This window comes from Artemia sp. Qi Xiang Cuo, chromosome 5, assembly GCF_049724085.1.
Source record: "Artemia sp. Qi Xiang Cuo chromosome 5, ASM4972408v1, whole genome shotgun sequence".
Taxonomy (NCBI): Eukaryota; Metazoa; Arthropoda; class Branchiopoda; order Anostraca; family Artemiidae; genus Artemia; species Artemia sp. Qi Xiang Cuo.
Window position 1 is genome coordinate 77,353,864 of NC_142798.1, and position 12,561 is coordinate 77,366,424.

The 12,561-nt window shown below is 36.3% G+C and overlaps 1 protein-coding gene across 1 annotated transcript in view; it reads right to left on the reverse strand.

Moving 5' to 3' along the window:
• The window catches only part of Dlg5 (MAGUK family member discs large 5), a 195,504-nt gene that overhangs the window by 122,051 nt on the left and 60,892 nt on the right, over nucleotides 1-12,561 (reverse strand). Inside the window, exon 6 of the mRNA XM_089089949.1 lies at nucleotides 3,586-3,747. Within this exon, the coding sequence (XP_088946075.1) occupies nucleotides 3,586-3,747 (162 nt within the window). The remainder of the gene's footprint in view (nucleotides 1-3,585; nucleotides 3,748-12,561) is intronic.

Genomic DNA, 12,561 nt, shown 5'->3' on the forward strand with positions numbered 1-12,561 from the left:
TTGTAGCTCTAGTGGTTACCCTATCAATGCAAGTCTGGTTTGAGAGATTTTGCATGAGCAAAATATTCTATAATAAAGGCTTCTTGTTCTCTCTTGCTATTAACTGGAAACCATAATCACCCTCCTGATTGCTGCCTGTCCCTGTCCTTTTGATTCCCCCCACCTATCAACAACCTAGATCATTCAACCCCCAATACTGTCGTTCCGAGGTCCTAACATCCAAAACTGAAACCCTTCCCAGGAAACACTCCCGAACTATTGACAAGCTTCCGGAACTTCCCGTGTTATTGGACTCAAACCAAATAGATGTTATAGCATTTACAGAAATGCCATGATCCAGTTCCATGATCCAGAATCCCTCATTTTGTAAAATTATTCACAGTATATTAAGCTCAGTCCCCCAGATCTAGGACTAGGAAATAAAGTGGTGTCCTTTTACTTTTTAGTAAGAGAATCCTTTACCCAAAAACAATTCCAATCCCTAGTTTATCTGAGCATGACGAAATTCTTTGGTTAAGTATCAGGCCGAAGCTGCTCCCCCGTGCCGTTAAACCTTATTGCAATAGCTGTCTTTTATTACTCGCCGAACCAAAATGTTGATGAAAAATGCAGATTCACCAAGCAATTGTAGGCAACCGATGATTTTGTTATTTCTAATAATCCCAATGCTGGACAATTTTTAATTGATGATGCTAATGCTATTAAGGAGGATTCAACTTGTTTTCCTCTTATTGTTAACCAAATGGTTAAAATCGTAATAGCTAGAGGAAACACCTCTCTTGATGTTATTCTTAATAATATGAATGATTTTTACAGTCCCGCCTCAGCTTTACCTCATTGGGTGGGAGTTACCGCCTTCTTAGTAACCCTGGCGGTCTTTCCTTTGTTACATGGCTGAATACCTAAGATTGGTCGTGTTTTTACGATTCAAAAAATTTTGATAAAAACATTGCTACTTTCCATAAAAAGTTAAACAAGCAAAAATTTAATTTCTTTCCCAGAAACTTTTTTTTCAAAAATGCTCCAGTGATCGGCCCTACGTCAATCAGCCCATGGAGACACTAATCTAAAGCTGTAATGCTGCTCAGAAATGCTGCGAAATAAACTAAAGCTGTTCAGAAATGGTAAATTGGATGACGCTAATAAACTAAAGAAAGTAATACTAAAGAAAAAACTAAAGAGTTATTCGTAAAGCTGCTCGATACTAATATAAAAGTTGTAGAAAAACAAAAAAAAACTGGTATTCAGATATTACAAAGTCGAATGGCAGGATACTTGACCAGCTAAATTTCAACCTACCTGAACCCCCTGAAGTTACCATCGATAGCCTTAACAGTTTTTTTTGGCAACCCCCTTCCTATTATTTGAGTTACGCTTCCTTTGTCCACCCTGGCATTTTCAGGTAAGAGTCATATAAAACTGAATATATCCCAATAAGAGCAACGCGAATAATTTTAAAAAAAGGCGAAGTCTCATACTGTCTCCTTTCTAAAAAAAAAACTTGGTTAGAAATGGCAGGAGAATAGCTCCAGCATTTGTATTGAGGGGGGGGGGAGAAGAGGGGTCCATATCCGGATAGTCAAGGGGCATGCGCTATATAATAGTTTTTCTATAAATTATTGGGAGGGGGCAATTAGCCCCCCCCCCGAAACAATGCCCCTGAATACAGGAGAGGTAGGTTGTGCACCCGTTAAAAAAAAAAAAAACACGAAAAACCTTCGCTCGTAATACACTTTTCCGAATGGACACTAGCCACCCAGATTCCAAACTCCTCAAGCCGTTTCCCACCCAGTTCCTACCTTGTATTTCGTTGGCTGTTGTACCTCCAGATATGAAAAAAACCTTTGCCCCCCACATTACTGAAAGAATAAATAATAAACGAATAAACAAAAAATATAAGCAATAAACAAATCAACGAAAGATAAACGATAAAAAATATAAACGGAAAACTAAACAAATTATACCGCTAGATTCCCTATTCTTATTAAATGGTACAGTCGCTGTCCATGTTTAGTATTTGTCCCCTGTTTTTGTTTCCGTTCATTTGTTCATCTCCCTTTTAATTTTTTGTTTTATTTACATTTCTGACAATTTTTATTTTGGCATTCTTTTGCAGTTTTTTTTGTTTCTGTTGTTTTTTATGCTTTTTTGTTTGTCCTGTTTTTATTACAGGAGCTACATATTTTTTTTTGTAACTACAATTTTCTATAAGCACATTACTGCATATGGAGCTCTTTCCCATTAAAAATTGAATTCTTCATTTCTTCTTTTTTTTTAAGACATCCACTAGTGTAAGCTGCCACTTTGATTATTCAAACAGATTTTCACTGTCCTTGGTACCTCAGCATCAGTAAAGTACTCCTATTTACCGTAGCGGTTCAAAAAAAACAAAAATAGACAAGAAAGGAAAGAGTTAAAGGAAAGGCTGGTTAAAGCAAAAGTAGAAAAAAAGGAAAGTGGAAACAGAAAGGAAAGAGCAAGTTTTGCATCGCATTACCTAGTTTAAAATATCTGTTAATCTCAGTGGTCATGGGCGTAGGGAGGGGGGGCATCTGCCCCCCCCCCCTAAACCTTAAAATTTACATTAGATTTGGCTGAAAAAGCAGATGGTTTGGAAAAAGCAGTTGATAAAACTCCATCACACTATCGACCCCCCCCCCCCCTAGACAATATGCTGCCTACGCCCATGACAGTGGTGACCCCCAATTCAAACTGAATAGATGACTGGTTATTCGGAATTAAATAATCACTTTAACCACTTCATAAAATTGGCAAACAAAATTATAAAAAATTCTTTCTAAACTTCCCCTTCGACTGTTTATTTTCCATGGCAAAATCGATTTTGTTATCAAAAGCTCCAATTAACAGCCATTTTTGTGAGCAAGATAAGGAGACAATGCATTTTGAATAAAAATAAAACCTTTTAGTTTCATAAAGTGCAAAAGAGATATTGGAAAACAAATTAGATTAATCGCTCCAGTAGGCTTAGTTTAAGATTTCGAGAAACAACTCACGTTTTTACTCTCAGACATGTGCGCAAAAACTTATTTTGAGAGCCTTCATTTCGTGACTCAGATCCATCACAACAGGAAAAATATATGCCAAGCAAGGCCATATCCAGGGGGGAGGGGTAAGGGGCTTGAGCCTTCCCCCCGAAATGTTTGTCTGACTTGTAAAAACGTAACAAAAATGAATTAAAATTAAATTTTATGCTTTTTTTGAAGCTTTTTTGTACCCCTCCCCCCCCCGGAAGAAAAATCCTTTTGTACCACCCCCCCTCCCAAAACAAAATCCTGTATACGGCCCTGATGACAAATACCTAACTGTTTGCTTTATAAAAACTGCAACCTATAGGGAAGCTGTAGAAAATTGATGAAAAAGCATAAAATCTCCAGACTTTCCTTTTGTCTTCCCCCCTTTCCCCCAGAATTATCTAGATTTTTACAACTGTAGATATATTTTTCATAAAATTCACCTGTTATTTAAAGTTTCGACAAACTTGCCGTCCCCAAAATAAATTACTCCGTAGCCTACGCGTCTATAAGTCACATAAAACCCTTAGAACTAAAACAAAAATAATTCTACCTGAGCCAGTTCCAACTTGCTGACAGCCGCAGAATGGGAGGCAATTAAGTCAGAATACCTCTTCCTTAGAGCTTCATGATCCTCTTTAATAGCTTCATACTTTCTTAGAGCAACATCTTGGAAATTCCCGTCGTGAACTCCAGCATCAGATTTTAACAAGTCCTTATAGAAAAAAAAGAAGAATAAAAATAGGACACATAGTACTACCCATGTAGAAAAGTGATTTTCTCGTTGTTCAGGGTGGGGGGGGGGAGTTGTATCACCTTTCTGTTTGGGGTTTCGACAGTGGTGATTCCAATACTACTACTACTACTGATAACAACTCACCACAGCACCTAGCAACCTGAGGCAAGGATAACTACGCACGCTTCTCCTCCATCCCAATCTATTCAAAGCCTCCCTTTATATGCCCTCCCCTGAAGTTCCCATTTCCTTTAAATCTTGCTTTATGACGTCCTCCTAACCCAGACGAGGAAGACCTACTTTACGTTTAGCCCTAGATGGTTGGCCGAAAAGAACCACCTTCGGCAATCTGTCATCCTTCATACGCACAACGTGGCCTAGCCACCTCAACGTTTCTTTCATTATTGCCCTAGAGAGCGGTGTTGAACCACATTTTTCGTACAGCCTATAGTTTGAAATATGGTCAGTCAGCCGGGTGCCCAGAACAATCTTAAAGGAATTTCTCCGGAAAACATCTAGCAAGTCTTCATCCGCTTTTCGGAGCGCCCATGCTTCAGAACCAAATCTTCATCTGAACATGGTGATTCCAATGGTGCAGTTTTATTCCTATCTGATACTCTTTTTTAGGATTTAAAGGTTATTTTTCAAAAATCTTATACATTTGTTTTCGCAACAAACTTTTATCATTAAAATTAATCGAAATCATAGTTATTTTTCTCAAATTAGCCTATAATGGCAATTTTTTATAACTTGACAGTTTTTTCTCAAAAAGTGCATTACATTTTTGGTTACTATGGGCCATGGTTCGTTCTTTACCATGATAATTTGAACTTATTACACATTAAAACGTTTGAGTAAAGGAAATACCACACGAAATAACATAACAAAACCACAGGAAATAACAAAATTCTAAAAATACAATCAGCAAAACGTTTAAAGAAAAAAATGAGCAAGACTTTCAAAGTCAACTAAGGAAAGTGATGACTCATCATCTCCATGAAAAAAAAGAAGGAATATCTCATAAGTATTGCTGCCGTAATATTCATCATGGGTTCTCTCAACTGCTTCAGAAGCATGACCACACACTAAAGGTGGGTTCAACAGAAAAGGTTGCTTGGATCAGCTCGTTATGCTCCGACATATCCTCGCATATCGCATGAAACCTAATCAAATCACTATAGCCATCAGTATAGCCATGTCAGGCCATATTCATTGATTGGGTCATTAGAAGTAAATATGGGTTGTGATGCGGGAAGACGGTGTTCCAGAGAAGATGATATGGCTCATCCACGTATACTATCATCGTGTCCATGCCCGCATAGGAGTTGGTGAAGAATTATCCTCCCTCTTCGACATGCATTTTTAAGGTGATACAGCAATGTGTCCTGCCCTTCTTATGGTTCAATTTTATTATCAGTTGTATAGTGAAAAGTGCCTTACACTCTACTACAGGAGTCGAAGTCACCCCTTACTTTTCCATCAGCAACCTGGACTATTCAAACGATATTTCCTTCTGTGGAACCAGAAACACGATGCAGAAAAGAAACAGCAGGTAGTTGCAGTAGAAGCTTTGATCAGAATATCTTCTACATCTGTAGTCTGCATAACTGAGGAAGAGCCTATGTAAGCAAAGAGATGGCTTCTTAGAGACGAAAATTCAGAGCTATGTGGCAATCGTCCATTCCGTCTTTCCGGTGCGGTGGCCTCTAAAACTGGCGAATGTTCACACCATAAATATGCTGATCACTCCTGCCTAAGACAATTTCTCAACGCCTTACCGTTAGATAGAGCCAAGAACACCGATTCCAAATACGCTGCCACCAAAACCTGGTTAAATACAGTCGAGACACACCTAGAACCGACTGGGACTTTAGACACCATGGCCAAAGATTTGATAAAGAATGGATGGGGATCACTGCAGCATAAACACAAGACCAAGCAGTATAGCACTCAACTGTCTGCCGGATAATTGCACCAAGGAGATCTGGAGAGCTTGTTTGCTGAGACAAATACAAGCATATGAGTACATGTGTTTGTTTCCTGGACACCTCATAGAATAAATGGCTGTAGAAATTTAGTAGTGGGCAAATTCGATCAATAACTAACAGTTCAAGCTCCCTTTTAACGAGTCCAAAGCGATTGGAGAGCAAGCGGCTCCCTCCCAGGCAACCCCGCAGCCCTTCATGGCACAGAATACAACGTTGAGACAGGCATTTTACTAAGAACTATCAAATGGTCCATTAAGTGAGCCTCCGTTGGTGGATAAGGGCAAAATTTCCCAATCATTTAATTTTTTCATGCCCATTGTTCCAGGATATATTTTGGTACAGCTGGTGAGCAATTTGCACATTGTCAAATTTAAAATTACACAAAAAATTTAAACCTCAAATACATGAGGTAGACATCAGACCATTCTTCCCCCCAACCCAATCACTAGGTTTTTAGCAGAAAGGGCAGGAATACTGTATCTTATTATTATTGCACTTTACTTAGCTGCACTCAGCTTAGTCCTGATTCGACGAGTCACAGCTAAGGACCAACTCATTGCAAAAACAAGCAAAGTTCGCACTAAAAACAACCAGGAGATAAGTCCTGAGTCGGTGCAAAAACGAGCAAAGCCCTTAATCAATGCAAACATGAGCAAACTCCGAAAGATTTAAGGTTCGCATGGTTTTTCTGATTTTTGGTTTATACCTTCTTAAATGATACCTCAAAGCCATAAGTCTGTGCAGCCAAACTTTTACGATGGAGAGGTAATAATGAATAATTTCTGGGGGGGGGGGGGGTCGACATCTTTCAAAACGCGTTTTTCGGCCAAACAACACAAATTCTCCATTTGTTTTACTTTGAAATTGCTGAAGATATGGTTAGTCGGATGGATAATTGGCGAAGAAATTAAAGCATTCAATTCAACTTTTACAGGCAAACTTTAAGTGTAACTCTCAGTTAGGTCAGTGCAAAGAATTCTCTCTTAGAGCTGGAAAGCTTACGGGGAGATTTAGTGAAATTTGTTTAAATTTCTTAATATTAACATTTTAATCAGATTTATTAGGTAGTTCAAGTCTATTTGGAAGGAGGGGAGTACATAGCCCCTTTACTTATTTATTTCTGGGATTCAGAGATACGTGTTCTCAGGTAATGCTTCAAAGGTAACTTTAGGTCAGGCATAACGTAAACTTCTTATATGGAAAGATAAAAGCAGTTATTGGAGTGTTTGTTAAACTTAAAATGTCCTTTAACTTTTTTATCATTTGCCTGTAGCCTTATTGGGTTAATTTTGAGAGTAATATGTGGATTTGAGGAGGGATATGCCCACTTACTAGCACCAACAAATCCGATTTCAGAAAAGGCAATAAAAAAGTGAAGTCACTCACATGACAATAGTTTCAGAGACGACACAAAAATGGCATAATAGGAGACCACACAAAAATGGCATAATAGGAGACCACACAAAAATGGCATAATAGGAGACCACACAAAAATGGCATAACAGGAGACCAAAAAAAAAATGGCATAATAGGAGACCACACAAAAATGGCATAATAGGAGACCACACAAAATGGCATAATAGGAGGCCACACAAAAATGGCATAATAGGAGACCACACAAAAATGGCATAATAGGAGACCACAAAAAAATGGCAGAATAGGAGACCATACAAAAATGGCATAATAGGAGACCACACAAAATGGCATAATAGGAGACCACAAAAAAATGGCATAATTGGAGACCACACAAAAAGGGCATAATAGGAGACCACACAAAATGGCATAATAGGAGACCACAAAAAAATGGCATAATAGGAGACCACACAAAAATGGCATAATATGAGACCACAAAAAAATGGCATAATAGGAGACCACAAAAAAATGGCATAATAGGAGACCACAAAAAAATGGCATAATAGGAGACCACACAAAAATGGCATAATATGAGAACACACAAAATGGCATAATAGGAGACCACAAAAAATGGCATAATAGGAGACCACGCAAAAAAGGCATAATAGGAGACCACACAAAAATGGCATAATAAGAGACCACACAAAAATGGCATAATAGGAGACCTCACAAAAATGGCATAATAGGAGACCACACAAAAATGGCATTGTAGGAGACCACAAAAAAATGGCATAATAGGAGACCACACAAAATGGCATAATAGGAGACCACAAAAAAATGGCATAATAGGAGACCACACAAAAATGGCATAATAGGAGACCACAAAAAATGGCATAATAGGAGACCACACAAAAATGGCATAATATGAGACCACACAAAAATGGCATAATAGGAGACCACACAAAAATGCCATAATAGGAGACCACAAAAAAATGGCATAATAGGATACCACACAAAAATGCCATAATAGGAGACCACACAAAAATGGCATAATAGGAGACCACAAAAAATGGCATAATAGGAGACCACACAAAAATGGCATAATAGGAGACCACAAAAAAATGGCATAATAGGAGACCACACAAAAATGGCATAATAGGAGACCACACAAAAATGGCATAATAGGAGACCACACAACATGCCATAATAGGAGACCACAAAAAATGGCATAATAGGAGACCACACAAAAATGGCATAATAGGAGACCACACAAAAATGGCATAATAGGAGACCCCACAAAAATGGCATAATAGGAGACCACACAAAAATGGCATAATAGGAGACCACACAAAAATGGCATAATAGGAGACCACACAAAAATGGCATAATAGGAGACCACACAAAAATGGCATAATAGAAAAAATACATATAAACATACACTAAACTTAAAAAAAAAAAAAATTTTGAAACTTTGTTTTTTATGTTGTCCAGTGGACTCTTATTTGCATTTTTTATCATTTTATTCTGCACTGAAGACCGTCAAGCGGAGGTCTCGACCGAAATATTTGGATAGTTTTCTTCGTTTTTCACTGGCTCTTATTATCCTCGTTTTCTATTCCTTACGATTTTTTGTCCGTTTTGGCACTTGCATGGCACAAAAAACTTAGACGCAGAATATAATTCAATTAAAAAGAATAAAAAAAAATATAAAATTCTAGACCTATAAAAGAAAAGCTGAAATAGGCTAACAGATTCATAATCTTTCAGGCAGCCTACTGCTAGGGAGTACGCGCTCCTTTTTGAGTAGCAATGCTCCATAAGAAGAAGAAAAGTCACTCACAAGAAAGAGACAATTCAGAGCTAGAAACAAACTTCAATAAAAAAGGATGAAAACATAAATAACTTGATTCTACGCGTGTCAACAAACAACTGATAGAGGCTGCTAGGTGTTTAACCTATGCAAACACATCAAATAGAAGCGGAAGGAGATAAAAGTGTAATTCTTGGGCTTTTATCAGAGAAATTAAAAGATGCTTTTCTAAATTAAAGTTTTATTTTAATATGTGAGATTAAAAATAAGAAATTTGAAAATGCTGTTCTATCTATTTGTCTTGCATGTTACTTTTTGTTCCGTTTCAAAGGAAGCTTTAAGGCCACACTGGTTAGACGTGGCAAAAGAAAAACATGTCGAATCGCTGAATACAAAAGCTTATGTCTACCCATTACGGTTTAGTGACCCTAGCAAAAGTTCAGTTATAGTACTTCCAGTATATAGTACTTCCAGTATATAGTATTCCATATAGTATATTCCATATAGTATATAGTACAGTATATAGTACTTCCAGTATATAGTATTCCATATAGTATATTATAGTATATTCCAGTATAGTATATTCCATATAGTATATAGTACTTCCAGTATATAGTATTCCATATAGTATATTATAGTATATTCCAGTATAGTATATTCCATATAGCATATAGTACAGCATATAGTACTTCCAGTACATAGTACTTCCAGTGTTCATGGAACCACATTTTAGGATTTTCCTCCACTTTATGGCCACCCTTTTTCACGGGGCTTACGGGGCTCTAGCTTCATTAATACTACTCGTTGAGATTTACAACTCCACTACTTAGGCCACCACTCCTTCAGATTTTCCCCAAGATCTTTGGATTTATTCTTGAGCGTTAGCACTAAGGGGTTACTAACTTCTCACCACCTCGTCATGTGTACCTCAGAGTTCCACCAAACTTGGTACAGTCCCCTAAACGCTTGGCACACAGCACTTGGTGTATATGATTTCTGAGACTGGGGGACTCCTCGATTAGCACATAGACTAACAGACCAGCTGTGGGGCATGAAACTATTAGTCCATGCTTTTTTGTGCATTTTTACAAGTAATGAGCGCATGCGCATGAGATGGGATCATTATATCACTGTGTCAATCAAGTGGATATAGAATGTCAGGAGTTTGTTTTCGGACAAAAATTTAATACCACTTTTATTGATGCTTTATCCCTGTTTCCTCTCAAAGAAAGTTACAGAAAGGTAAAAACAGAAACAGACAGTTCGTGGGAAAGTACAGAAAGTAAGGAGCAACGCGACTTAACAGTAATAGAAAGTCTAAAAGATGGAACTTTAATATCAATAGGTATATCAAAAGAATCAGCTTATTATGTTGACTCCAAATATGTAAGATTCATTGAATTTAGTTTACTCATAAAAGGATACGAGCCTGAGAAAATTGGCCTGATTTTCAAAAACACGGATACGTGTTTATTTGTTGTTTTTTTTTTCTTGTTTTTCCCAGGGCTGATCCTGTCGAACTAATGGTCCTAGAATATCAGGAAAGGGCTCATTCAAACGGAAATTAAAAGTTGTAGAGCACTTTTTCTCCTCATTTCCAATCAAAATTTGAGATAGCCATTTTGAAGAACCATAGTTGAAAGGTCCAATTACTATGCTTTTGGAGATAACATGACCCCCATAGCCTCTGGGGGAAGGTCTTTAAGATATGAAATTTGCCGATTATGTTGGCTATAGTTTCCGGAGGGTGAACGTTTCTGCGGAGATTTTACACTGGGGGAATTTTCCAGAATTTTAATACGGAATTTTTTTTATTTGTCTTACTTTCTCTTTGCCGAATCAATTTTACATGTTGAGATGTTAAAGGTAATTGACTAGGGTAAATTTTCACCGAAAATTAATTATCTGGAGGATCTTTCCATGGAGGGGGAGACGGGTTTGAAGAAATTACTTAAAAAACAATCATAAATTTATTAAAAAAACGAGTTTTGTCAATTGAAAGTAAGGAACAACATTAAAACTTAAAACGAGCAGAAATTATTACGTATATGAGGAAGTTTGCCCCCTCCTCATTACCTCGCTCTTTACGCTAAATATTGACTTTTTGTTCTAATTTTTTAAGAACGACTCCTGAAACACAAAGGAACAATAAGAAACAATAAAACAATAAGAAATAATAAGAAGCTATTTTAAAAGTACTAAAAACCTTTATCATGAACAGCAAGGTATTGAGGAGGGGAACAACCCCTTCATACACGGAATAATTTCCGTTCGTTTTGAGTTTTAATGTTACGCCTTACTTTCAGTTAAAAAAACTGTTTTTTTTTATTTAATAAAAAAAAGCTTGAAGCAATGGTGCATAATCACATTTTTTTCTTTATTTTCACTAATAAGAAAGAGAGGTGTTGAGGAGGGGGGCAACCCCTTCGCATACGGAATAATTTCCGTATCAAATATAAAAATGCATGTACTTTCAAACTACATACAAATTCAGGCAATAACAATATAATAATGAAGCCTAATAAAGAAGCTATTTTAAGTTCTCAATATAACTAAATTCTCCATAATTTACTCTAATGAATCCACTGCGCGTAAATACATATATAGAGTATATAGTATACAGTACCATTGCATTTGTTAATGAGACGATTGTGACCCCACGGAAACAATTATAATTGGAATTTCTAATAAATGATTGACCAAGAACTTTAATTACGAGTTGGAGCCAACTTCACCATTTGTGATTTACCGCTATTCAAATACCAAACTAGCCTTTAAGAGTGTAGCTTTAAGAAGTTTGTACAGAATGAGTTTGAATGGTTATTAATTATTCTGGTTATCAATTTGTCTGGTTGTTAATTAAATATAGTTATTAGATTATGAGCTTGAATGGTATAGCCATTTAAACTATTTATGGTTGTTAATCATTTATAGTCAATGGGGTTATAGCTATTTACAGTTATTAGGTTATGAGTTTGAATGGTTATTTGGTTATAGAGGCGGTATCAAACAATTTGAGCCTTATATTGGTTGCTTAGATGGTGTTTATTTTCCGGTTTATTTAGTTCTATTTTATTATCTGTAACTCTGTAAACAGATTTTATAACATAATACCAAATATCATTATTATTATATAACTTTTATTATATAGTCTATATATTAGACTAATGAAGCTAAATTGGCTGTACCAAAAATGAGCAGCCCTTAATGTTTCAATTTTATGGTAATAAAAAAAAGCTGTTTCAAATATATTTTGTTTTCAGTAAAGCACAATTTATGCTCTAGCCTTCAGAGGGTTAGAGGGAGCAGTATGTCCCACTTTGTTATTGCTGATTTCTATTCTTTTTAAAGTTTGGCTTGATCATCAATTACAATTTTGTTTCATTTTTAATCGAATTTATTCCTTTGTTAATAGCTTAAGTTCGTTTTCAGTTTTTTTTTTTTTTGGGAGAACAGACACTTAAATTAATATTAAAAAAATTCTTAAATATCTGAATAGTTTATTAAATAATTTCAATATTATTCAAATAGTTTATTTGAATAATATTATAATTTGGTTCATTTTCAGTTTGACTTATTGTATAACTTTCTTTCTGCTAGCTCTAATTTTGAAAGTCATTCTTCATTTTTCTTTCAGGTTTT